This window comes from Prionailurus viverrinus, chromosome A3, assembly GCF_022837055.1.
Source record: "Prionailurus viverrinus isolate Anna chromosome A3, UM_Priviv_1.0, whole genome shotgun sequence".
NCBI classification, from domain to species: Eukaryota; Metazoa; Chordata; class Mammalia; order Carnivora; family Felidae; genus Prionailurus; species Prionailurus viverrinus.
Window position 1 is genome coordinate 22,660,722 of NC_062563.1, and position 26,815 is coordinate 22,687,536.

General features: G+C 55.2%; 1 protein-coding gene across 8 annotated transcripts in view; it reads left to right on the top strand.

Moving 5' to 3' along the window:
• Positions 1-285: 285 nt before the first annotated feature.
• The window catches only part of SOGA1 (suppressor of glucose, autophagy associated 1), an 85,634-nt gene continuing 59,104 nt past the window's right edge, over positions 286-26,815 (top strand). For 7 of the 8 annotated variants that reach the window (XR_007150809.1, XR_007150810.1, XR_007150811.1 and 4 more), the window contains exons 1-2: positions 2,996-3,979; positions 23,268-23,492. Coding sequence is in view for 5 of the 8 variants with exons in the window: in XM_047852230.1 (XP_047708186.1) it covers positions 3,305-3,979; positions 23,268-23,492 (900 nt within the window). In the remaining 3 variants the exon portion in view is untranslated. Of the gene's footprint in view, positions 353-2,995; positions 3,980-23,267; positions 23,493-26,815 lie in introns of those variants that run through there. The other variant, XM_047852234.1, reaches the window with a different exon arrangement.

Consider the following 26,815-nt stretch of genomic DNA (forward strand, 5'->3'; position numbering starts at 1 on the left):
ACAGACTCTGAAGTCGGATGACCGTGGGTTCCAGTCAGTCTCAGCTCTGCCACTTCCAAGCTATGTGACCTTGGACAAGCATTCCAGTTATCCATGGCCGCGTAACAAACTACCCCAAAACCCAGTGGCTTAAAACAACAATATTTATTTTGCAGTTTGGGACTGCTCATTTCTGCTCTACTTGGCGTTGGCTGGGACAGCTCCAAGGCTGCGGGCTGGATCATCTGAAGGTTCACTCTTTCCCATGTCTGGTGGCTAGCAGGGACCTGAGCTGGAGTTGCTGGCTGGAACACCTTCATTAACCTTTCCACGAGGCCTGGGCTTCCTCCCAATGTGGTAGCTGGGTTCTGAGGTGAGTGGACTGAGAGAGAGAGGGCAAGCACGAGCGCATGAGAGAGCGCCAAATTGTCTTTTAGGAGCCAGCCTTGGAAGTCCCGGTATCACGTTTGCCATTCTCTATTGGTTGAGGAGGTCACAAAGGCCTACTCAGGTTAAAGGGGAGGGAATATAGATCCCGTGGCTCAACTGTAAGAGTGTCAATGCCGCACTTAAAAGGAGGGATTGGATGGGCTGTGTATTGCTGTGCCTATTTTTGGAAAATGCAATCAGCCACCAGAAGCTCCTAGCCTTTCTGAGATCCTCTACTGAAGTGCTGAGCGCGGAGCCCGGCATAAGTGAGTGCCCGACGGTCAGGAAGCTGCAGACAGACAGTCTCCCTGCCGGCATGTCACCAATTCTGGACTCCCAGCAAGTCCAGGTTTTTCTGGTCTGAACTAAGTCTGAGTCCAGAGCCCCTTCCTAGGCCCCACACCACCTCTGGAGCCCTCCCCACCAGGGCCATGTTGCTGGGGCTACACTGTAGATTCATGGTTCCTCAAATCCAAAGAACTTCGGTGCAGGGAGGGACCTCAGCCTGCTTCTCAGTCATCAGGGACCCAAGCAGGATATGTGGTAGAGCCAGGACTTGGGCCCAGGTCCAAGTGGGAAGATCCAGGCCACTCTAATCTCAGGACCACCAGTGTGGCCACAGGTGTGTCAGGAATGGCTAAGCCGGCCTGGGTCTAGCATGTCACCTGCCAGCATTCACACCATCCAACATCTCCAGACCTACATAAGGCATAGAGGAGAAATGGAAACACAGAGAAGATAAACCATCTCTAAGAACTCTATAGCATCTCTGTGCCGAAAATGACCAGCTTACAAGAAATGGAGGCATCAGAGCTGAAAGGACCCTCACACTAGACCAGGTGGGGACTCTGAGGCCCAGGAGGTGGGAAGGCTTTGCCCCTGTGCCACACAATACCACCTAGGGGTATTTTATGTAATGAATCCATTGTGGCCCATCTCCCCCCTATACTCTAAGCTCCATGAGGTCAGGAATGTACCAAGGACAAGTCCACTCATTGTCCTATCTGGTGCCTATGGACTAGGTGAGTGGACGGTCAGTGGGAACAGGGGAGCTGTGCCTTGTCAGGAGGGGGTGGGAATACTTTGCAGAGAACTTGCTAGGCGGACCTGCTCCATGTGTCTCTGTGGGGCCACTTGGAGGAAAAATCTGAGGGCAGAGGGGGCACACACACACACACACACACACACACCAGGACATACACAGATCAGGGCGAAGCCATGCCTCAGTGAGAAGGCATACCCCAGTACTCACTGCTGTGAGGGAGGTGGGATAGAAGCGAAGAAGCAGATCTGGTGCCGCCTGAGTGTCAAGGGCAGGGGAGGTGAAGAAACAGGATTGGGGGAGTGGGGGGATGGGGGGCTGGAGAGGAGGTGGAAGGAAAGGAGGGAAGGCAGGAACGGGGATGGGGCGGGGAGAAGCGGATGCAGAGGGGTAAACACAACCCTGCCCCCCTCTCTAGGTGACAAGGGGGTGCCTCTCTGAGGGGTGGGTGCCCACCCGGGGGCAGCCAGCCGAAAGACTTAAAACTGCCTGGGCCCGGCCGTGGCTCCACCAGGAGAAGCAGCCGCAAGGAGCGGGGGAGGGGAAGGAGGCGGGGAAGGTGTGATCGACACAGGAAAATCTACAACAGGGCCAGAAGCACAGCCCTGGAAGGAAAGAAAGGAAACCACCAGAGCCAGCGCTCCCGGGCTGTCCCGGGTTGTCCCGGTTGCCCTGGGGAGAAACGTGTGGGGATCAGGGTAATTGTCCTCAGTCCGTGCCAGCCCCTACCGGGGTCAGATCCTACTCCCAAAGCATCGCTGGTCTGACACCTCATAGTGGGCGGCCTCCATTTTAGCCGTGCAGAGCCTGAAAGCGGGCCGGGGTTGGAGGGAGTATGTCTGAGATTCCCGCTTGTCAAGGTGTGCAGAGCGGGGCGTGCACCTAGGGCTCCACGGTCCCTACGCCTGTAAGAGGGAAGCGGAGGTCTAAGAACCAGAGCACGCCCTGAAGGTGTGAGGTTTGCGTTCCATCCCAGCTCCGCCGATGACTTCGCGCTAATCGCGTGTCTTCCCTAGACTTCAGTCTACGCATCTGTACAATGGGATAATTGGTCTCGCTTTGCAAGGTTGAGGGGGGCGGAGTCCGCGCACGCTCCGCACAGCCGCGAGGGGCGAGGCACCGGCGGTGTATATGGATGCTGGCTCCTGCGATCTGAGGTCCGCCCGGCCTCTGCCTGGGAGTTCCCTCGCTCGCCGCTCCCGCGGCCCCTGCCCGGACGCTGGGCGCAGGGGAGCCTCGGCCGGGTGCGTTCCCCAGGCGGGCAGGGGAGGGGGCGGCGGCAGAGCGGAGGAGGACGGAGCCCGGGCCGCGGCAGCCCAGGCCCGCCTGACCCTCGAGGGGGTCGCTGTTGCCTCGCAGATCCCTCCCTCGCTCGCAGCCTGTGTCCCTCCCTGCCGCTCCCGCCGCGTCCGCCTTTTGTTCGCGGAGCCGCGCGCCCCCGAGCCGAGGCGGCTGGGCGGGGAGCTGGCGGGGCTGCGCGGGGGGCGGGCCGCGCCGGGCGGAGCCGGGGCCCGGGCCGCTGCCGGACTCGGAGCCCGAGGGAGCGATCGGCGCGCAGGCAGCCGAGTCCCGGGCGCACTCCGGGGGCGCGGCGAGGCCGAGGGGGCGGGCGCCGGGCGGAGCCGGAGCCGCAGCCGGGGCGCCTGGAGGCGATCGGGCCGCTCTCTCCGAGCTCAGGGCAGCGGAGAGCCGGTGCGGCGGGGGTCGGGGCCAGAGCGCAGCCCCGGGGCTGAGGTGGGCCGAGAGGAGCCGCGGTCCGAGGGGCCGGAGCGGCGCCGGGACCCTCCCCAGGGGCGCGGAGGCCGGGTGGGCCCGGGCCATGCGCGCCGCTCGCTGAGGCCAAGGGAGGCCGCGATGGAGGTGCCGGCGGGGGAGCCCCCGGCCCGGGGCTGCGGTCCCCCGCCCGCGCCCGCCCCGGAGAGGAAGAAGAGCCACCGCGCGCCGTCGCCGGCTCGGCCCAAGGACGTGGCCGGCTGGTCTCTGGCCAAGGGCCGCCGAGGCCCAGGCCCCGGCGCCGCAGCCGCCTGCAGCGCCGCGTCCTCCGCGCGGCCCGACAAGAAGGGGCGCGCAGTGGCTCCCGGGGCGCGGAGCGCGGGGACGCGAGTGGCCGGGGTCCGCACCGGGGTTCGCGCCAAGGGCCGCCCGCGCCCGGGCACCGGGCCGCGACCGCCGCCCCCGCCGCCCAGCCTCACCGACAGCAGCTCCGAGGTGTCGGACTGCGCGTCGGAGGAGGCGCGCTTGCTGGGCCTGGAGCTGGCGCTGAGCAGCGACGCCGAGTCCGCGGCCGGGGGCCCGGCGGGGGCCCGCACCGGGCAGCCGCCCCAGCCCGCGCCGCCAGCACAGCAGCCCCCGCGGCCGCCCGCCTCCCCCGATGAGCCGTCGGTGGCCGCGTCGTCGGTGGGCAGCAGCCGCCTGCCACTCAGTGCCTCGCTCGCCTTCTCCGACCTCACCGAGGAGATGCTGGACTGTGGGCCCGGCGGCTTCGTGCGGGAGCTGGAGGAGCTACGCTCGGAGAACGACTATCTCAAGGTGGGGGCGCTGGTGGGGGGCGGGAGAGGGAGGCCCCGGGAGGTGCGGGTTGTGACGGCCCCGGGGGCCTGAGGCACCAGCAGGCCCACCGTCCCGCTGAAGCGGCTGGGAAAGGGGGCCTGAATCCTCGGAGACTACCCTGGGGCTCCCACACACCTTGCCTCCCTTTTTTGTCTGGGAAACCGTCTCCTGAGGAGGACCCTAGATGACGAGACTGGCCAAAGGGCCCTGATTTTGGAGGGAGGGAGGCATGAGAAAACTCATTTGGAAGATGCCTGGATGCATTACTTGTGGTGGGGGGTGGGTAGCCAGTGAGGGGCTGAACCTCTGTCCTTCAGCTGCTTAGAACCCCCCACCTGCAGGCCAGAAGCTAGGCCTTGGGTGGCTCTCTTTTCCGGGACAGGTATGGGTGTGCACTTCTGCCAGGGAAACCCATGGCTGTCCCCTGCCAAGGAGAGGCCAGAACACCACGCTGAGTCTTTACCCAGGGCTTTCCTTGCTTCAGGCCTGTCCCCGCCTGCCTTTCAGGGTGGGTCCCATTTGAAAGCATGACATCTGGGAACATCCCCTTGGCTAGAGTCCGACTTCCGCCCAGTCTAACGGTCCCGCAGCCTGGGAGGATGATGTCGTGGGAGAACTGGTTCAGAGGCAGCTTCCTAAATCCCAGGATGTTGTCTTCTGCTCTTGTCTGCCCAGTGCACAGAGGTCCCACTGGCCCCTCATGGCCGGTGCCCTTGGCCTTCCCATGTTCCCGGTGAGAGGAGGGAAGCTGTCCATCTGAAAGCCGCCTTCCCTCTGAGCATCTGGGACACCTGAGCGCTTCCCCGGAGAGCAGACCTATCTTGCCTTCACCCTTTCAGTGAACATGTGCACCTACTGGGTGCTGGCCAGTCTCTGTGTGCCCACTGCTTGGTACTGTAGCAGCTTCATAGAATGTGCTGGCCTTGGCTGGGAAGACTGAAAGCTTCATGGGCTTTCCCACCACTGGCTGAGCATGGTTTTGGAAGAGGCTGAAATGTTACCTACTACTCTTATCAGTTGATGGCCTGGCACCATACCCAGAGCACCCTGGCCAAGAGCCACAGAATCAACATCACTCTGCTGACTTACGTCTGCCTGGCAACACTTAGCTTTGGCCAAATAGGTTTCTCTCTCGTTAGACTTTTGGGGTCTTGCTCAACTGTGTCTCCTCTGCAGCATGTGTTCAGTAAATACTTGTAGAATAAAAGGACAGGGACTGTCTGAATCAGCATAATCCACCCCTTCAGCCTCTCCTCTTTCCCCAAACCAGGTCTCAGCCTTCTCATCTATTAAATGGGAGGGTAAGTCTTCCCAAAGGCGCCGTTCACTGTTGACAATTGAAGGTTCGTTCAGTCAGCTCTCACAGTGTTCAGAAGCCCGTAGTGAGGAGAGGACAAGTGGAGGGTGGGTGGGACAGAGATAATCCAGAAAGAGGCCTGGTCCTGCCCTCTTGGTGCCCTGAGCTGCTTCTGGCACTGCCTGCCTAAGCTGCTCTGAACTCACACCCTGAGCTCCTTACTCCTGCTTCCTGCCCACACTGTTTGTCCTGGCGAGGGAGATGGGCCATGGAGCTTTGCCTCAGAATCTCCTTGTGTACCAACCCCTGTGGGTTCCTGTCCCTTCCAGGAAGTCATCAGGCAAAGCTCTGGAGTCTGCCTGGGCCAGCCATGACTCTTAAGATGGGCAGTAATCCCAGAAGGCTGGGGGTTGAGCCCAAGGTCTCACAGGGGCCAGGGCCTGGCTGGGCACCTCCCATTGCCTAGGCTGGGACTGGACCACGTTTCCATCATTCATTCAGTACTGCAGGCTTCATGCGCAGACCTCAGGCTACTATTGGATCCGGGTCTGTGGCTTCCTGGCTGTGTGAACTCGGGCAAGTTACTTGCTATCTCCAGACCTCAGTTTCCTCATTGTAAAAAGGTATATCCCACATCTTCCAACCTTAAGGGTTAAAGGAGATAATGTTTGCAAACACCTCTGGAGTGCCTGCCTCAGATGAGGGCAGTTGTGATCACTGCTGTTTCCCAGTGGTGTGTGACACGTTTCCAGAGGCACCCATCATGTTCTCAGTGGTGCTGGGGGCCTTCAGGGAGGCCAAGGCCTGGAGGGTGACATGCAGTCAGCTGAATAGGACCTAGATAAGAACATTGCCGGCTGAAGGAAGTGGGAAAAAGTGTGTTGACTTCGAGGGATAGTGCAGAGACTGGAGAGAGGGAGGAGGTTGGGCGGCGAGGTGAGCAGGGCCAGACTGTGCAGTTCTTGCCGCGTGCACTTTGGGTTGGTCCCTCTAGAGCTTTGTTTGATCCAGCTGCCAATCTCACAGAGGCGAGATGAAAATCTAGAGACTGGGCATGTGGACCATTAAGTGTAGTGGCTGTCATGGGAGGTGTTTTGTCATTCTACAGATGGGTTAACTGTGGCCAGAGAGAGGAAGGCACTTGCTCTGGGTCCCTGAGCCGGTTCTCCAGACAGCCAGGGCTTGGAGTAAGAGTGTATTATGCTCTGTTTTTTGTTTGTTTCTTTGTTTGTTTGTTTTTAAAGTATATTTGTTTTGAGAGAGAGAACCAGCAGGGGAGGGGCACGGGGTGGTCAGAGGATCTCAGGCAGGCTCTGCGCTGGCACCAGAGGGCCCAACACGGGTCTCAGACTCACGGACTGTAAGATCATGACCTGAGCCAAAGTTGGACGCTTAACCAACTGAGCCACCCAGGTGCCCCAAGAATGTATTGCACTCTTGACGTGTTTCCTGCCCCTCTGGGCCTCTTTGCTTCCAAGATGCACAAACTGAGTTACCAGGAGAGGACTTTAGATCCCCAGTGTGTCCCCTGCAGATTACATGCTACCTGGGTTGAGTCCCAAGTCTGGTGGGGCCCTGCTTGGGTTCATCTCCCAGTGGTGGGGGCCCTGGGACCTGTCTACCACGGAAGGAAGGCCTCACTGGTGGTGGCTGATCTCCTGTTGCTAGAGGCCTGCCCTGGGGCCCAAGCCGGGAAAGTGTAAATGGGGCAGCTGCCTCTCGATCAGATGATAGGGGCTGCTACGGAGAAGAGAGTGAGCTTGCTGTCACTTGAGTTATTCAAACAAAGGCTGGGTGACCTTGCATGTTTGGATGAAGATGTAGGGTTTGTGGAAAGCAGCTTGTAAACTGTACAAAACGGTGGTGGTTGTGATTAGAAGGAAGATTCAGGGAGGGATTTATGGGGTGGCTGCAGCTGAGCTGCCTGACCTCAGGATCCATTCCAGCCAAGGAAGTCTGAAGATTATTAACTTTCAAGGTTCCAGGATTCTAAGATGCAGCTTTAGTTGCAGAGCAGACACAATGACTGCATTTGACCTTCAAAACCCTGGTAGTCTGAGGTCTTCCTCCCCATCACCGCTAACTGTTGTCCATGTACCATGTGGTGAGGACATGCTGAGAACCATCTGAGTGTAGATGGAAGAATCTGAGAGTTGAGGCCCAAAGACCTGGCTTTCAGATCTGACTCTGCCATTTACTGTGTGGCTTTGAGCAAGTCGCTTGGCCTCTCTGAGCTCCTTTTTTTCATCTATATAATGAAGATGATGGAACCTACCCAGGCAGCTTCATAGGATTGTTTTCAGGAACCAGGGAGGTATGAATAGACAAGAAAACATTTTACAAGCAGTGAAATCCCACATCTCTTGGGGGAACTGTCGTCTTCGTTAGCCAATGAGCAGACAGAACGTCCGTGTCTTTATTCTTGGGGGAGCTGGGAGAAGCCAGGAAGGTGGGTCCCTGTAGCTTTAGGATGTGAATAAATCAGGAGCTGCTTCCAGGGGGACAGGAAGGTGTGATCACATTCCATGCTGCCCTGCTCCCTCCTTGGAGGGTCTAGGTGTGAGTGAAGTACAGCCAATCTAGATGTCAGCCCAGGAGAGGAAGCATCCGTCCTCCACCTCTAGTTCTCATTGTACATTCGGGTAAATGGAGGCCCCAGGTCACAGCCAGGATTCCAAACCTGGTTGGAGTAACTCTAGGTCCTGTTCTTTCTATAGCATGACTGGAGCAGTGAGCTTTTAGTTGCTAACGGTGTGTCTAGTCTGGGACACAGGTTGGTTAGAGGGATCCTGTTGTGTGCCAGGCTCTAAGCTAAGACTTGTTGGGAACAAGTAGAGGTAACATAGGCTGGGGTGGGGGCCTGGGCCTGCAGGCAGGCGGCAAGGGACATGTACGTGCATGCACGTATGGGAATATGTGCCTTGCACCTGTGCAGCGTGTGATTGGGACAAGGGGGATGTGAGGTACTGGAGGAAATGATGGGGGTTTGGATCCAGCCTTAAGGGTTAGTTAACGGTTAGGCTAGAACCCAGGGAGCTGGACTATTAGAAACGTTCGGGGGACCCCCCAGACCACTGATTCCCTGGACTTCTGTGGCTCTTGCCTCATGAATGCTATCCCCTGTTGATCGCTTCCAGTGCGCTAGGCTCTGGGTTAAGTAAGCCCTTACTCCTCATAGCAACCCTGTGTTGAGGGTTCTGACGTCAGATCCATTTGGCAGATAAGGAAACCAAGAGGCTATGTAAATGTGCCCACGATTGCGCCGTGGCTGTACTTAGGAACCTCACTAGAGAACCCCAAGGAGCTCCCCTTGTCCCATTGCTCTTCCACCCTCTCCCATGCAGGAGGTGGCCTGTGCCTCTGAGTTTCACAGAGCAGAGTTCTTGCCTGGATTTGTCAGTTACAAGCTGTGTGATGTTGGGTGAGATACTCAGCCTTTCTGAGCCTCTGATTCTTCTGTAAATCGGGGGATAAGCATGCCTGCCTCAGGGTCATGGGGAGCCTTTCGAGTGTGGTGCGCAGTAAATGTTAGTGCCTGTCTCTGTTGTCCCTTTTCCTTACCTGCTTCTGTAGGCATTCATTCATTCATTCATTCATTCATTCAACTCATACGTTCTGAGAGCTGCCTGGCTACCAGGCCAAGTGCCAGATGTTTTCTCAGCTCTTCTCAGCTTCCAGAATCTGTCGCTGGGTTCGGGAGGGGGGTTGGTCATTATGGTCAGCAAAGCTCCCGCCTGGTCCCTGCCCTGAGTCCCAGCCCCCCAAGTGGCAGCTGAGAGGGGGTCTGGAAGAATCTTCTCTGAGACCTGGGTCTTTAAGAATCCTCAGCGGTTTGCCTGTCCTTAGGGGGAGGCGGGCAGCTCCAGCGAGATGGAAAATGAGATGGAAAATATGAGGCCGGCTGCTGCGGAGGCCTGGGGGGACCGCGGAGCTCCCAGGGCTCCCAGCATGCCTCACAGAGGGGCTGGGCCTGTGTCCCCGGGCACACTCTGTCGAGCACACACAAACACACGTACGCACAGCGCATGCTCAGAGATCCACAGCCACTCATACGCGTGTCACATATACATCCAGTGACACACACATAGGTTGTATGCTTCCAGAAGCACACCTCATGACGTGTCAGAGAGGACACACTCTCAGAAGGACACAAACCTATGCAGATACAAAATCTGTCTCCTCATACACACACAATGCCAGACGCGACAAACTCACACCATCTAGAAGACCCCTGGCTCAGAAACACCCACTTACACACGCACACATCTTACCTACCCAGACGTGCTTGGCTGTGTCCCAGATGGACACACAGCTTTGAGACACCCTCAGACGTATCGGAAGTACACATACATATGCAGGCGCACACACAAACCCACGCAGACTCATTACACACAGGCGCCAGCATCCACGCAAATCCAGAGATCCGCTCCTGCCAGGCGGGCACAGACAAGCTCATCACCCAGATGCTCACCCTGTCTCCTCCACAAAGAGAAGGTGGAGGCCCTTGCACACTTACCTTTATCTGGGGCTCAGACGCACACCCAGGAGACACACAGACACAAGACACATAGCCACGTACACATAAGCAGGGACACGAGCAGAGCGCACTCAAATGTCAAATGTCAGGCCTGTAGCATTTGCCCTCGGGAACCAGAGACTCACAAAACAGGATCCCAGACACACACACACACACACACACACACACACGTGCCCGCGTGAGCGCACACACACGCGCACACACACAGGCTGTGACAGTTCACCCACACAGAAATACAGGAAATCCTGGTCCCTGTCCTCTGGAGCTGGTGTGTACAAACGACTATGTTCAGCTACTCCACAAGGTTCCTTCCACAGGGCTGCTGGGAATGGTGAGGAGTGTGGCAGGGGCTTGATTTGTAACGGCCTGGGTCTGGCACGTCACTACGTCAGGAGAAGCTGCACCAAAGGCGCTCGGGCGCCTGATGCCCAGCACTTGGGCCTGGGCCCAGTGAGCTGAGAGAAATGGAGCAATTGTCAGGCCTGCCCACAGGAGAAACACTGCCCAGGGGCAACTCCCTTCTAATCTCCTTGGAATTTCCGGCTTGCCCTCATCTCCCTCCTCCTCCCCTTCCCCCGTTGCTGGGGGCTGCGGAGGGCCATGCCACTCCCATCTTTGAAGGGTGCCCATTTCTGCCTGGGAAACAATGAAGGAGGCCAGGATGAAGGAGGTTGGAGGAGATGTGGATGCTCAGAAGAGGGTCCTGGAAGACTTCCTGGAGGAGGGGGCATTAGAGCTGAGGAGTTAGCCTTGAGTGACTGCCTCTGGGTCCAGCTGCTGGGATGGTGCCTGGCACCTCGTAGGGACTCAATAAATATTTGTTGTGTGATTGAATGAAAGGTAGTGATCAAGGTCTGTAGGTGGTCTGTGGGCTTAAAACAGAAGAGCTGGAGGGAATGGTGGGTGTGAGCAGGGGTCAGAGAGAGGCTGGGAAGGAGAGTTGGGCTTGCTCGGGAAGGGCCTCGAATGCCAAGCTGAGCTGAGGTGCTGTGAACACTTTGCTGGGAGGGGGCCATACAGCAAGGCTAGTAGCTGCCCCCTTAGAGTGTGCCTCTCCCCCTAGATGCAGGAGTCCAGAGTGGGAGGAAAGGAAGGCTCTGTGGTCTCATTGACAAATTCCATGTTTGGGGTCAAGTCTAGGGCCAAACCTTGCTTTGTCCTCCCTATGCATGGTCTCCATGTGAAAATCCCCTCATCAGGCCTCAGTCTTCTTGTCCGTAAAATGGGAATCGAATCCCTTTTTGCAGGGCACTTGGGAGGATTAGTGTTCAGGTACATGGCGCATCCAGTACCATCCTGAGCACAGAGGAAGAGAAGGAGCCCTACATCCTGTGTGGCCTCCAGGGGAGAGGAAATTCCCCAGGGGAGGGGCTCGGCTAAGTTCCAAGCAGGGGCCTGACCAGCAGCCAAGGTTATTGCCAAGGTCATTCCCCTCATAGCACATACACATGACCTCATCTGTGATCATACTCTCTGCCCTCCGGTGCCAGAAGGAACTTGGGGCTGGGGTGGGGAAAGAGCCAGAGACTCCAGGGTGTTCTGGGACAGGCTGACCGTGGCCTTCACTGGAGGCCCGCAGGTCAGTACCGTGTCTGCATTCTGAGCAGATAGGGCTGGCTTCCCTGAGGAATGGCAGGGAGTCAGAGAAGGTGGGAGCAGCAGGCCAGCCCTTCTCGGGTCCAAGGTGGTTGAGAGCACTGTGATCTAGTGCCGCGCCGAGGTAGGCTTGAATCCTGGCTCTGCCTTTTCCTCTATCAGCTTCCCCTTTACGAGGCTCAGTCTCCTCACCTGAAAATTGGGGATGCTGGCAGTGCTCACCCTACAGGGTTGCGGTGAGCACCGAGTAAGGGAAAGCATGTGTGTAAGGATTAGTGGGGGCCTGGCTCATTGTAAGGACTCGGCAGCTATCCGCCCTCACCGCTTACGGGCAGACTGGGGTCTGTAAGCCCTGGGTCCTTGAGGCAGAGGTTGCGTCTGGCTCTGGGTGTGAGTCTCGGCCTGAAGCAGGGGTCTGGGAGGTGTGCGTGGAGCTGAACTGCATCGTGGAGATCCCCCAAACACTTCTGTCCCTTGCGTTCCCCCTTTCCCTCCCATCCCATGTCGGTCTTCTCTAGACGGCCAGTGCTGCAGACTCTGTAACCTGGGGATACTCCTTTGCCGGTGGAGGATGCCTTTGGGGTCCCACATTCTAAGATCAAGGTGAATAATCTCCTGTTGCCTGGGCCACAAAGAAGCACAGGCTCCAGTGGAAAAATAGTTTGGGGTCCCACAGCTAGGCTGGCTCAGCTAAACATTTTTCTGCTAGTTTGCCCCAGATCTGCTCGGGATCTTCTGGGTCAGCTGCATCAGCCTCTCCCCTCCTTGGCCTTGGCCAAGTGCCTGGGCAGCCTGTGTGGTTCTGCCTCCCTCAGCCTCAGCTCACCTCGCTCCACCCAAGCTCCCTTGTGTTCCTCACACCCAGGTCTCAGTCCCTGTGCTCTTCCCACCTGGGGGGGCCTTTGTGCTTACGGTTCCCTCCCCTTTCTGTTCGTTTCCACCTTCCTGCGCTCAGCTCCAGGCCAGGCCCCCGAGTTAGACATCCAGGAGCTTTCTATAGGCTCCTTGGGGACATTTACCTCAACGGTAATTAGATTATTAACTGGATAATTACAAGTTGCCCATCGGCCCCTCCCCCATGTGTTCTGCGTGTAGGCAGGGACCTTGCCAGGGTGGGACCTAGCCCCTTCCTTTCACACAGGTGTAAATTGAGCTCAGAGAGGGAAAAGGGCTTGGCAAAGGTCACACAGCCTGGAAATGGCAAGAGGCAGAAGGATGGGAGGTCTGGTGGTGCTCATTCTAGGGTGCCAGGCAGGGCGATGGCCCAAACAAAAGCTTGGAGGTGGGAAATGGCTGGGGTGTGCAGAAGCTTCAGGTTGTGTGGCCTGGAGTCCGTCTTCCTCTCTCCAGCCTCACTTTCCCTCCCCAAGAATCTCTGAGCCCTGTTCTGTCCCTGCTCTGAGATTTGGCTGCAGCCCAGAGGCCGTTTGGAAGATGTTTTAAACACATCCAGATCCAAATGCTGCCTTCCTTCCTGTTCACACAGAAAGGACAAGAGGGACATCGTCAGGCGCTCCCACTGTGAGCGCCTCCCCCCACCCCCAAAAAGGCGGATGTCTCCCTATTCTGTTGGGTGAGGCCTGGAATGGGCCAGTGACAAGCCAGGCCTGGCCTTGGTGGGAGATGGTCTCCAGGTATATTCTCACCTCAAACACACACATACACACACATACGCACACACCCCTCCCCTCCAGAGGGGGTGTCTGTGGTTTCAAGCAGAGAGCTGTGTCAGATTTGGGAGGCACGCTCCTGACTGGCTGTGGAGCCTTTATCTTCTTGAGCCTCTGTTTGCTTATTGACAAAATGGGCATAAAGTAATAGCATGTGCCGCAAAAGGACTGTTAGCATGAGATCATGGAAATTCAGGCAGAGCTCAGCCAGGTGTTTGGCACACAGTAAGATCCTGTAAGTATTAGCTATTATTGTCACTGTTGTCCCATTATAGAGACTGGTCTAGTTTACAGGAGCTCAAACTGAACTTGAATCCTGGCTCAGCCACTTTAGTGTGGGACCTTAGAGAACACTGTTGACCTATTTGACCTTGGTTCCTCACCAGGCAGTTGGGGGGGGGGGGGGGCGGCTGGGGATACAGCGAGACGTGGCACAGAGGGAGCGCTCTTGTCTATTTTTATTTACTGGTGTTGGAGGGGCAAGTCCAAGATCGCTGTCTTCCTTCATGACCCAATGGGTCACTGGGAGCAGGCAGCCTCTGTGCCATCTGGAGCAGGGGCATTGGTGTGGTATGGCCATACCTGGCTGGGCGTCCTGGCCCTCCTCTAGGACTTTTGACCCTGACTATCCCCAAACTGGAGCCCAGCTTTCATCCAAGGAGGTTAAGCTGGATTGAGCTCTGGGCTAGGAGGCAGGCATGCAGAGTCCCTCTCTGCTTGACTCTGGACGCTCTGGGGCGGGGGGGTGGGGCGTGCTCATCCCTCTCGAGGCCTCAGTGTCCCTGTCTGTCCCCCGCCCCCCACCTTGCTGTTCCCAGAATCTTTGCTTTTGAGTGGGGAGGGAAGTGGCGTTTTGCAGAGCCTTCTGCGTTCCTTGGGGTCCAACTGCAGTGATCTCATCTGGAGCCTTGACAGACCTGGGGGACCGACAGAAGGGATAGCAGATGGCGGCCCTAGCCTCTCGGGGGGCTGGCGTGCTGCCCCTGTGGCCACTGTTGGCCCACCCTGCAGGTCAGCCCTTCTGGACCGGGGTGAGTGCCCCAGGCCAGAGCCAGGCTGGCAGATGGGCAGGCACCCTGGGCTTTAGCCCAAGGGAGGGACCGTGGTGGCCGGGGCGGTGTGGGAGAAGGCTGGCCAGGCAGAGGCTGCTGTTCCTCCATGGAATGGTTGCTACCCTACAGAGGGAGAGTTCTGGGTGCTTTAGCTCGGCTCTGTCATTCTTCCTGGGTCTGCCTGCCCATCGGCCTGTCAGGTCCCTGGAGCCAGAGGAGGAGATGACATATTTGAGAATGTAACTTGGGAGTTGGTAGGAGGGAATTTGAGGCCCGCTACCAGGCTTCCAAGCCCCCGTGGGCATTAGGTTCACAGAGTCACAGAATTAGACTTAAACATAGCACCACTGACTAGAAGCGGTTTTCTGCAGGGCAGGGGAACAGAATGGTAATCTTCCCCTCTTAGGACCCCTTTGTTAATCCGGCAGCTCTTTATTGAGCTGTTCCTTAGTGTGCCAGGCACGGCGCCAGGTCCTGCCCTCCTGAAGCTCACATCTTAGTGGCAGAGACTGACATTCCATAAGCAAACAGATCAATAAGGAAAATAATTCGCATCACAGATAAGCCTGTGACACATTCCGTGAGAGAACGTGGACACGATGGGCTTGGAGGGGTCTTGGAAGGCTTCTCTGAGGAGGTGGCATTTACGTGGAGGCTTGAAGCAGGAGGGGAGCCCGTAGTGCAGAGACGCAGGGAGGGAAGTCCAGGCAGAGGGACCCACTGGGGCAGACGCTTCGTGGTGGGACAGGCGAGGTGATTTCTGGGAGCAGAGCCGATGTGGCTTTTGTCTTTTGTCTTGCTTTTGTCAGGCTTTTGTCTTGCTTTTGGATCAGGTGATTTACATACAGTAAAGTGAGTTTTGGCAGAAGCATACAGCTCTGTAACCCATCACAGTCCAGACATGGACCCAAAAAACTCCTGGGCTCCTTTCTAGTCCATTCCTCCTCCCCCAGCCTCCCACAAGCACTGATCTGTTTTCTGTCTCTGCGGTCTTGCTTTTTCCAGAATGTCATGTAAAGGGAATCCTGCAGTGGCCTGCTGAGCCTGGCTTCCTACACCTGACATAACGGGTTTGAGCTTCATCCACGTTGTTGCGGGTCTCAGCAGTTTATTCCTTTTTTGTTGCTGAGTAGTATTCCGTCACATGTGTGCCACCGTTTTTCCATTCAGCCGAGGGACATGTGGGTTGTTTCCAGATTTTGGTGATCATTGGAGAGTTTTAAACAGGAGAGTGACATGGTTGCAACGAAACAAAACTCTCCATGTACTAAGTGGAGAACAAATTAATGGGGAGAAAACTGGCCATCCTCAGGGTTAAAGTCAGTGATCTGGTGGTGAATCTGGCTCTCTATACATACTCAGTAATTGCTCATTACACAAAAGGCTGTGCCTTGGGGCAGCCAGGGAGGCTTCTTGGTGGAGGTGGCATTTGAGGTGGAGGGGGAGGCAGAGGTGGGAGACATACAGAATGGAAGGAGGCCCAGGCAGTACAGGGTCCCTTCGGGAGCTGGTTGTGCTGAGACACTGGCTCCCTGCACCTGACTCAGCCTTGGTATTCCAAGGAGGTCTGTAGGACTCACATCAGAGTTCCCTGGGGCTGCTGGGTGAACCCGAGCCCTGTGGGGGCTGACACTCGTGGGTGGGAGGTAGCTGGGGACCTCTGCTGTGGTATAGTTTCTTCCTTGGTGGCTGGTAAGAAGTGATCTCCTCCTGCCTGCAGGAAGCTTCTAACCCCCTGCTTCCATCCCTGTTCCCTCAGGGCTGGCTGGCAGCTGTTGCTGGGTTCACATCACTCATTGCCACTTGCTGTGTTTCTGCAGAGGGGCCTCGAATTTGGTCACTTTTGTCTCCAGCCCTTCAGGTCAAGAGACTACTCACCATCTACTCCTACTGACCAGTTTTATCAGATGGATCGTCTGGAGTCACTTACAAGTGTTCCAGTGGGCCCCAAACCTAAACTTCCCCCTCTTGTCCTTATTGTACAAAGATTTATCGTCGTATATTTGTGTAGGTTTCTTGTAGAAAACATTCTGGGGGCGCCTGGGTGGCGCAGTCGGTTAAGCATCCGACTTCAGCCAGGTCACGATCTCGCGGTCCGTGAGTTCGAGCCCCGCGTCGGGCTCTGGGCTGATGGCTCAGAGCCTGGAGCCTGTTTCCGATTCTGTGTCTCCCTCTCTCTCTGCCCCTCCCCCGTTCATGCTCTGTCTCTCTCTGTCCCAAAAATAAATAAACGTTGAAAAAAAATAAAAAATAAAAATAAAAAAAAAAAGAAAACATTCTGTGCTGCAACATTTATTTATTTATTTTAAGGTATTTTTTTTTAAATTTTTTTTTTCAACGTTTATTTATTTTTGGGACAGAGAGAGACAGAGCATGAATGGGGGAGGGGCAGAGAGCGAGGGAGACACAGAATCGGAAACAGGCTCCAGGCTCTGAGCCATCAGCCCAGAGCCCGACGCGGGGCTCGAACTCACGGACCGCGAGATCGTGACCTGGCTGAAGTCGGACGCTTAACCAACTGCGCCACCCAGGCGCCCCAAGGTATTTTTTTTTTTAACGTTTATTTATTTTGAGAGAGAGCGCACAAGTGGAGGAGGGGCAGAGAGGGGGACGGAGGATCTGAAGCAGGCTTTGCGCTGACAGCAATGAGCCCAATGCAGGGCTTGAACTTACAAACTGTGAGATCGTGACCTGAGCAGAAGTTGGATGCTCAACCGAATGAGCCACCCAGGTGTCCCTCTTTCCTGCAACATTTAAAATGTGGCTTGAGGGGCACCTGGGTGGCTCAGTTGGTTGAGCATCTGACTTCAGCACAGGTCATGATTTCGCGTTTCATGAGTTTGACCCCTCATTGGGACAGTCTGCAGCCAGCACAGAGCCCGCTTCAGATGCTCTGTCCCCCTGTCTCTCTGCACCCCTCCCCCGCTTGCATGTGCTCTCTCTCTCTCTCAAAAATAAATAAACATTAAAAAATAAAATAAAATAAATGTGGCTTGAAGGCCGAGCTCTGCTTCTCTAGCTTTATGCCCTGGTGGAGAAGAGAGGGGGTCTGGGGGGCCAAGTCAGACCCCACAGATGAGCCACCTCTGGAAAGAACACAGGCTGTGTATTATTTTGTGCCACAGATGCCTTTAAGCTCTCTGCTGAGAATAATTCTCAGAATGATGTTTTTAAGTGTTTAAAACACAAATGAAACCAAATATATTACAATTATCAAAAGATACTTCTAAGTTATAATATAGTAAATATATGTTCATTAACTCATCAGATCTGCTGACCGGTCTATTAGCCAGTGTAGTCAGTGCAATTTCAAAGTACTGATGAGTGTAAACACTATTTTGGCACTTCTGCAATACAATGCTCATACAACTATGGCTTGTCCAGAATAGAAGGAAATGTTAATTTTTAGTTCGAGGCTGGTGGAAGTAGAGATATGCTATTTTTTCCCCCTTCCCATCCAAGTCGATGAGTTCCCTGAATTCTGGTACAGACGAAAGAATCTGAGGTCTGCAATCTGAGTCCTGCCTGGAGGTCTCTCGGTGTGAGTTTGGGCACAGCCCGCCTTCCCTGTGCTTCTCTGCAGTTCTCCGTCTCTAGAACAGAGGTGCTGGTTCCTGTCCTGCCTGTCCATGGGGTTTCTGTGAGGACCCATGAGATGATTCAGACGGAATGTCTTTGTAAACTGTGAAACCCCGTGCTGCCATGCAAGGTCTCGCTATTATTAGCAGTAGTGTGAGCTCATGTTTGGTCCTCTGGCCCAAAAGGGACCAAGAGACTCTTCCTGGCCAACTCCTCCAGGATTCCTGGGAACTAATCCATTTCAGGGAGTGGGTCTGCCTCTGAGAGGCTGCTTCCTGCAGGCTGACCTCATGGATCATCTGGAGGGTGTGTAGGGGGATGGACAGAGATGCACTTTGTGGGCAGGGAGTGAGTGACTAAGCAGGAGTTCCCTGGGGAGAGAGACCCTGCCCAGGCTCTCCCCGACTCTTTGCAGCTGACTTGGGGCTGGAATCAGGAGAGCTTACCCACCCTGGTCTGTGGAGAGAGACTGGGCAGGGCAGAAGCCATACTCATCCTTCTAGTCAGACATCTACCGGTAGACAATGATGTGTGCCTGTCCTGGGCCGTGCTGGGGACCAGACACGGGTGGGACCTGGCACCTGCCCTCCCCCCAGCTCTTGGGGAAGATAGAGTTGAAAGCAGACAAATACAACCTGAAGTTGCTAGCACAGAGAAGAATGGAGTTCAGAGTGTGTGGTTTGGCTGGGGGGGGGGGGGGGGGGATGTGGAGTGGGGGGTAGTGATGGAGAAGGAGAGAATGTTCTGGAAGGATGACATAAATTAGGAGTTAGCCTGGCAAAGGCCATTCCAGCAGAGAGACTAGCCCAAGCAAACCTTGAAGTAGAACATGGTTAAGGTCCTGTTTCCAGCTCCACCATTCCCTTGCTTGAGCAGCTCTAGGAAATTTCTGAGCCTCAGTTTCTCATCTGCAAAAAGGGAACATCTTCAATACCAACCTCACAGGGCTGGGAGGAGGATCACATTAATGCACATGTATGCATTGCCTGGTCATTCATGAGCTTCCCCATTGATGGTAGCTTTCTTTCTTTTTCTTTCTTTCTTTTTTTTTTAAGATTTTATTTTTAAGTAATCTCTATCCCCAACATGAAGCTCGAACTTACAACGTTGCGATCAAGTCATATGTTCTACTGACTGAGCCAGCCATGTGCCCCGAGATGGTAGCTATTTTCTAGTCCTGGCATAGCGGGACGTCGGGGGTGGAGGATGCAGGGGTGGGGGGCAAGACAGGAATAGGGAGGAGACCAGGGGCAGCTCCAGTTCCAGGTTAAGGGGCTTGGACCTAATGCAGAGAAGCCAGTGGGAAATAGTGGAGGAGACAGAAAGTGACCAGCTTTTTTTCCAAGTTGTCTCCAATAAACAGGAATTTCCACTGTAATTAGAGCAAAATAAACATTTTCTATAAAGACTACTCTGGCAGTAGGCAGGGTACCCCGTTCCTATTCTCTATTCCTGTCCTACCCCACCCCCTTTCCCAGTCCTAAATAATCAGGCTGAGCTTCAAGGGGAAGAGAAGTCAGCTTGAAGGAGTGGCCACAGGGGATGGATGGCGTTGACCTGGCAGGCCCTGCCAGGTCTGAGCACCTTTCCCCGGCTTCTTTAGGCTGGCCTTTCTGACTGTGGGGTTGAGAATCAGGGCCCCAGTTTCTGAGGTGGGCACTGCTGGCCTTTTCCTATCTGCAGGGGAGGATGAGGTTTGGGGTTCCCCCACCATTGTTGCGGGGGGGTTCTCCAACAGTCTTGCTGGGGTTTGATCCCTTCCTCCTGCTTCCACATGGATGGGGGTCTGGGAGGGAGGAGAGGAGCAGGAAGGCCCCTGAACTGTCTGTGAGGGAGTTGGGAAGGCTGAGCTCCCCTCCCTAGCACCCAGCTCTGTCAGTTGGTTCAGACTGTCATTGCAGGGCTTTGTAGGGCCAGAGGCTGGGACTGTTGGACTGAGCAGCCCTGGAGGATTCGGTAGCTCAGTGGGGTCTAAGAACTTATGGAGTGAAGCAAGGTCCTGCCCTCCCAACTCCCCACCCTGTGGCCTAGCAGGCCCTTTCCCTGGCCCCACCTCAGGCCCAAAAGCTCAGCCCCTGCCCAAGTCCTGCATTCACCAGCTTCTGCTGCCTGCATCCCAGCAGACCCGGCCCGTGCGGGCCACAAGCTGGCCTTTGTGGACCCGCTCTCTTCCACGGGCCGTGCCAGGAGGGGCTGACCCGCATTCTGCCTGCAGCTGGGACGAGCCCCCGAGCGCCTGGGCCCCCCTTAGCCCCATGGAGAGATGGAGCTGGCATGAACGCAACATCCTGCGTTTCCAGAAACTGACTGTGGTGAAGGGCAGGCCCTGGAGAGACAGCTGCTCATGTGAGAAATCATTCATTCACTCACGTTTTCAATAGATGCTTATTGAGTCCCTGCTCTGTGTCAGGCCCTGGTCTTGTGGTGCTGCCACAGATGGCTCTGGCCCTTTTAGGAAAAAGACTGGAAGGAAACCCCCTGCATTAGAGTCACTTGGTGAGCCCACCCCCAAGTTTCTGATTCATTAGGTCTCTGTTGAGGTTTGAGAGTTTCTGACAAGTTCCCCAGTGATGGTTATATGCTGCTGGTCCGGGGACCACACCTTGAGAGCCACTGTGACTTAGGACCAGGTGGAGGAATTATATAAGTGATGTACAGTTTTTGTATTTTCAAAACTGTCTCTAGGATCACTGTTTACTTTTATAAATAGAAAAATCAGTTATTTAAAAGTTAAAAAAATCGGGGCGCCTGGGTGGCGCAGTCGGTTAAGCGTCCGACTTCAGCCAGGTCACGATCTCGCGGTCCGTGAGGTCGAGCCCCGCGTCAGGGTCTGGGCTGATGGCTCAGAGCCTGGAGCCTGTTTCCGATTCTGTGTCTCCCTCTCTCTCTGCCCCTCCCCCGTTCATGCTCTGTCTCTCTCTGTCCCAAAAATAAACGTTAAAAAAAAAAAAAAAGTTAAAAAAATAAACGGTCCCCCCAAATGACTCTAGCGCCCTGGATGTAGTCCTGTGTTGAGGGATGTCACCTCCTATGACTTAAATGCCTTTCATCTGTTTATGTAGCCCAACATTAATGAGCTTGTATGTTCCCTGCACTTCTCCTTGGTTGATCCTGAGCTTCAGGTCCACTCAAACCTCCATATCCTCCCGATCACCAGGCCCTGTCAGTGTGACTGCAGTGAGAAGTGAGATGCTAGCAAATAGCATGATGGGGGCTTGAACACAGGCTCATCTGGAGGCTGGTTTAGCTTGGATTTAGCTGACTGACCTGCACTTCCTGAGTGCTGTTTCCCTTATGCTTCCTTAATCCACTGGCTGAAGTGGCGTGTGGACCCCTCACTTCCTCATTTCTTTTGACTGGTGTGATCATTGACTGTCCCACTTCCTCTTTTTCCACTTTTAGTTCTGTCCACTTGGCATGGTGGCGGTGAGTCTGTGTGTGTATTGGGACGGAGGTGGAGCTGGGGTCCTGGTGAGGTGACCGCTCCTACAGCTGGTGTAGGCAGAATCATCCACTTTGGGGGTTGCTGCTGAAGCCATCCCTGGGGCAGAGGCCGTGGCGGCAAGTGGGGATTAAGCCCTTTGGTTGATGGTGGGAAGAGGACAGTATCTTATGGAGTTGGGAGAAACAGATACCTGTTCCCTCCGTCTTCCTCTCCTGAGTTCAGAACCATTTGAGAAATAGTCCACAGGAGTCCGGTGGATGAGCTTTCACACTAAGAACTGGCTTCTTCCTGACCCTGCTCCTGAATTAAACCAACCCACCCAGTCTCAGGGGGCACTGGACAGCCCCAGGCCATGCCCTCGTAGGGAGCCACACATTTTCTGCGGGGAAAGAAAGGCTCAAGGGCTGGTGAGCACACTCTCCAGATTGTGTCCATCTCCAGGGCCCGAAGAGTTGTTTTTTTGCTTCTTGGACCCACTCCCCTGCCCCCATCAGTACCGTCCTTAGGTGCTTTTTCAGGGATGCCTTTGGCGGATCATTCCTCCCCCGTGACTCAGTTTCCCTTTTTAGTGTACAATCTTTTTTAATTCATTCAATCATCCTAAGAGTAGGTATTATTTCCATTTGTGACTCAGTTTCCACATTTGTTATTAGACATAATAATAATCCATTTCTTCTGCTGCGTTCCCTCACTCATCCCCTTACACTCTAATGATTGTTTCATGTTACTATGTCATTTTTGGGGTTGTTTACCTAACCGGACATGCATTTACTCATTCAGTTAATATTTGTTGGGAGCCTGTGGGATGCTAGGCCCGTGCTGGGTGTGGGGGATATTGCAGTGAGTGAGGTAGACGTGGGGTATCCCCCTAGAGACTCACAGTATGTCTGGGAGACAAACTATTAAAGAATTGCAGATGTGCTCATGGTGACAAAGGGGAAGTGAGGGACATCTGGGAGCTGGTGACAGAGGTGGTCAGGAGATGCCCTGGGGAAGTGAGGTCATCCCCCAACACCCTCCATTTAAAACCCAAACTCTGTTTGGCCCTTCAGGGCCCTAGATGGCCGACCCCTGTCTGTTTCCCCAGCCTCAGTTTATCCCTCCTCTAGCTACCCTGGCCACCTTGCTGTATTCTGACCCATTGAGCTCTATCCTGCCTCTGAGCCTTTGCACACTCTGGACACTCTGCCTAGAGTCCTCTCTCCCCGGCTGTCTCTCTGCATGGCTGTTCCTTCTTCCCTCAGCTCAAATGTCCCTTCTTTGGAGATGGCTGCCCCGATCACGTCCTTGGACACAGCCTTTCCCCATTACTCTAGCATATTACCCAGGTGGGGGTTTTTTTGTTTCTTGCCATTTATTTGGATTTTTTGTATTTGTTGGTTTATCATGTGTCTCCCCAGTGAGACTTGGGGCTCCATGCAGAAGACACAGAAGGGGGCACATTAGTCTTGGTCAGTACTGTCCCTTCCCACCCCCACGCTTGGCACGGGGGGCCTGGCACGTGGTTGGTGCCCACAAATGCTCGTTGAATGAGTCTGTCCTGCTTCCCCAGTGTGGTAGGCTTCTATTCTGCTACGGCAAATTACCACAAATTGAGTGGCTTACAACAATCCCAGATTATTATCTCACAGTTCTGGAGGTTAGAAGTCTGAAAATCAAGGCTTTGGCAGGGCTACCTTGGCAAGGCCACATGGCAGGGCTCTGGGCGAGGATCCATTCCCTTGTCCAGCTTCTAGAGGCAGCCTGTTCGAGGCCCTTCCTCCATCTTCAGAGCACGTCCCTCTAACCTCTGTTTCTGTTGTCATGTCACCTTCTCCCACTTTGATCCCCTTGCCTCCCTCTCATAAAGACTCTTATGGTTTCATTGGTCCACCCACATATAATATAGAAAAATCTCCCAATCTCGAAATCCTTAATCTCGTTTGCAGAGTCCCTTGAATTAGGGCATGGACATCTTTGGGGGGGCCATTATTCAGCCTACCACACCCAGGCCCCCAGGGCAGCTAGGAGAGCGTTGGGTGTGGCCTGCCTTCAGACACACAGGCCACTGCCACGAGCCCCGTGACCCGACCGCCTCTCCCCCCACTGCAGGATGAGATCGAGGAGCTGCGCGCAGAGATGCTGGAGATGCGGGATGTCTACATGGAGGAGGATGTGTACCAGTTGCAGGAGCTCCGGCAGCAGCTGGACCAGGCCAGCAAGACCTGCCGCATCCTGCAGTACCGGCTGCGCAAGGCTGAGCGCCGCAGCCTCCGTGCCGCTCAGACAGGCCAGGTGGATGGAGAGCTCATCCGCGGGCTGGAGCAGGACGTCAAGGTGAGCTCTGGGCCTCCCCCCACCCTCATAGGTACCCCTCTTGGAGTTGGGAGCACAAGCCCAAGTGGAGCCCAGGTCAGCCCACAGTTCACCCCTTGTGTGTGCTTGAGCAAGTTACACCACTTCTCTGGGCCTCAGCTTGCTCATCTGCAAAGTGGGGATCCCTGGGCTCCATTTCCCAGGAGTGTCCCAACGTGATATCATAAATATGAATCCTATTAACAGGAGCCATTCCCACACCTGGTCCTGGGCTTGGAGTTGTCCCTGCCCTGTCCCTGCACTGTCCCTGGAGGTTTCTTTATTGTGCTAATACGAGTAGCAAAGGCCTGGAGTTGGATAGGGCTTGTTTAAACCTTGACTCCAATATGCCCTCATTTTGTGATTTTGAGCAAGTCACCTAAGTTTCAGTTTCCTCATCTGGAAAATGGGTATAACAGCAGCCCCTGCTTCACAGGGTTCTATGAGGGTTAGAAGAGATCATATAGGTAAAATGTCACTGTAAGCACTCAAAAATGTTAGCTATTATTATTCGCATTTTCTGGATGAGGAAAGTCAGTCTCAAGAGAAAGGAAGCACCTGTTCAAGGTCACATTGACACTCTGTGTCATTGGTTCAGTGCAGGCTTATCAGCCTCCCGTGCCTGACTGCCCCACTCCCTGCCTCCCTGCCTTGTGAAGCAGGAGAGGATTGGGCTGGAGGCTGGCAAGAGGGGCCTCCAGAAGAGCAGTCCACCCTGTCTGTGTGTGTGGGCCCTGGTCTGGGGGCTGAGAACTTAGTGGGGACCCAGGCCCAGTCTCTTGCTCTCAGAACTCAGGGGAATGTAGCGGTTGGGGGTGGGGGCACCTGGTGCCGCCTGGGGGCCCAAGGGCCTCTTCCTGCAGGGGTGACTTCTGAACTGAGGCCTGTGGGAGAAGTGGGCTTGAACCAGGAGGGGAGAGGAGGAATGCTGGAGGGAGAGACCTCTGTCTGTAGTGGCCAGGGGAGATAAACAGTGAGTGCCAGCCAGCCAACCAGCGCAGGCAGGCTTCCATTGCAGACTGTCTTTGCACATGCACAGTGGGGTTATAGGTGTGTTGTGCAGATGTGGAAACTGCGCTCAGAAAGGTTGTCTCCCCGGCCAAAGCTACCTGACAGGGCAGCCCCCGGGACAAAGGGTTGCACAAATATTCAAACTCCAGGCACTGGGTTGAGGGAGTGTGGGATGAGGAACAGCTGGGGAAGCTCAGATGAAGTAGATTTGGGCCTAGGTGATTGGGTATTTGGGGCCGGTACACCAGAGAGTCAGCCTTAGAGGGAGGGATGAGGGAGGGAGGAGGCCCTGATTGGGTGGCCAGTGCCTCCCTGGGAGGAGCCCAGAGCAGCTGGTGTGCGTGTGGGAGGGGGGATCTCTGAGCTCTGGGCTCGGGGAAGCCACCCCTTCTGTTGGGATTTGAACTAGCCAATCAGCATCCAACTTGCCCCCCCCCACCTCTCCCCCTTCCTCCCTCTTCTCCCCGCCCGCTGCAGCTGGAGCGCTGAGCTCATCCCTGCAGGCCTGGGCTGGATGCCTCTGGCCACCACACTCTGCCCCATGTGCTGGGGTTGTTCTCCGGCATTTGGGGGGTTCTCAGAATTGTGACTTCTTTGCTATCTCCTGGGAGGGCCTGATGGGCCCAAGTAGGGACCCTTCCCCCGCCCGCAACCCCAGAGCTGGGTATCTCTCCGGACTCTCTGACTTCTGACTTGCTCTGTCAGCTCCTTGGCCCATGCCCCGACTGGCATGGGGCTACTTCTTGAGACCTCAGTTTCCCCTTCTGTTAAATATGGGGCTTAGAGCAGCCAAATCTATAGGGCTTTTGCAGTTCCAGTGGTTTTATCGAGCAGATAGGTTTTCGGTGAAAGCGCACCATGAATAAAACCTCAGGCCTTGGTATCCCCCTCCCCTGGGCTCTCTGTCTGTGGTCCTCCCAGCCTGCAGGACCCACTGAACCTCAGCTGGAACATGGCTCAGCATGTGGAGGGCAGCGTGGTAGTTGTTCAAAGACCTGCTCTACCACTTGCTTGGTGTGTAACCTTTGGAGAGCTCCTTCACATCTCTGAGCCTCAGTTTCCCCATGTGGAAAAGGAAGATAAAACTAGTTTCCACCTGTAGAAATTTTTGTGAGGATAAAATGAAATAGCTCAAGTAAAGAGAGTGCTGACCACAGACTCTGGTTCTCAGTGCTCCCCTAGCAGATGAGCAAATGTTGGTTGTGGTGTTACTGTTCAGGAGAAGAACTTATAAGGCACTCAGAGGTGAAGTGGCTGGGGACAAGGGCAGGGAAGGGAAGGCCAGAATCTCAGCCTGTGGATAAGAATCCCTGAGAGTCTGTTCACAATGCAGGGTCCCAGACCCCAGGCCCCATTCCCCCTCCCTGAGGATTCAGAGTGACAGGGACAGGAACACCCTGAAGCCAGAGGCCCATGAGCTGAGAGGTCTGCCCATGAGCAGGGGGGGCCTGTGGTCTGATGGCTGCTGGTTGCATTTGGCAGGAGCCAGGCCTCAGTGCTGTAAACAGTGACCTCATGGCTGAGCGCATTGTTTGCGCTTTGGGGATTTGCCCTGGTGTCCGGAAGCTGCAGCTGCTTCACCTCCCGTGATATCTCAGCCCCCCTACCCTGGGAGTAGTTGGGAGGATCATAAGAGGATGAAATGAGACAAGCGGGGCGGGGGGCGCCCTGTGAACATCCGACACAGTGAGCCCGCTGCTGGGCTTAATACTTTTAGTGCTGATATTAACATGTCTTCAAGCTTTGGGCCAAAAGCAGGTTCAGGTTGAGAGCAGGACTCTAGAGTTGACCCACCTGATTTCAAACCTTGGTTCTGTAGCTTTCTAGCTGTGTGACCTTGGGCAAGTGACCGGTCCTTTCCGAACCTCACAATGGGGATAATAAAGCCCTTCCCTGAAAGGCACATGGTGTCAGGAAGTGACAGCTGATTCTATAAATCACTTGTGAGAGGCAAGGGCGCCCAGGACCACTGAGGCTGAGACAGGAAAGGACAGGCTGAGGCAACCAGACTCCTGCCCTCTAGGCCACATGCATGCTCTTTGCTCCCATGGGCTTCCACGGGGGACCCAGGGTTCTGTGGGATCTGCAATTAAGGGCTCTTTTGTTCATGCTGGAATTCTGTAAGCTGCCTGGGGTTGGGCTTTCTTGACATTGCAACTCTTGGGGGCGGGGGCCAAATGGGGAAGGAGATCATGTGGCGAATGGAGCAGAAGGAGCCTGGGGACTCCTGGAAGGGATGAAATCAATAGAGTCATTTATAAACCCAAGAGGATCCCGGAATCCACACGGATCAT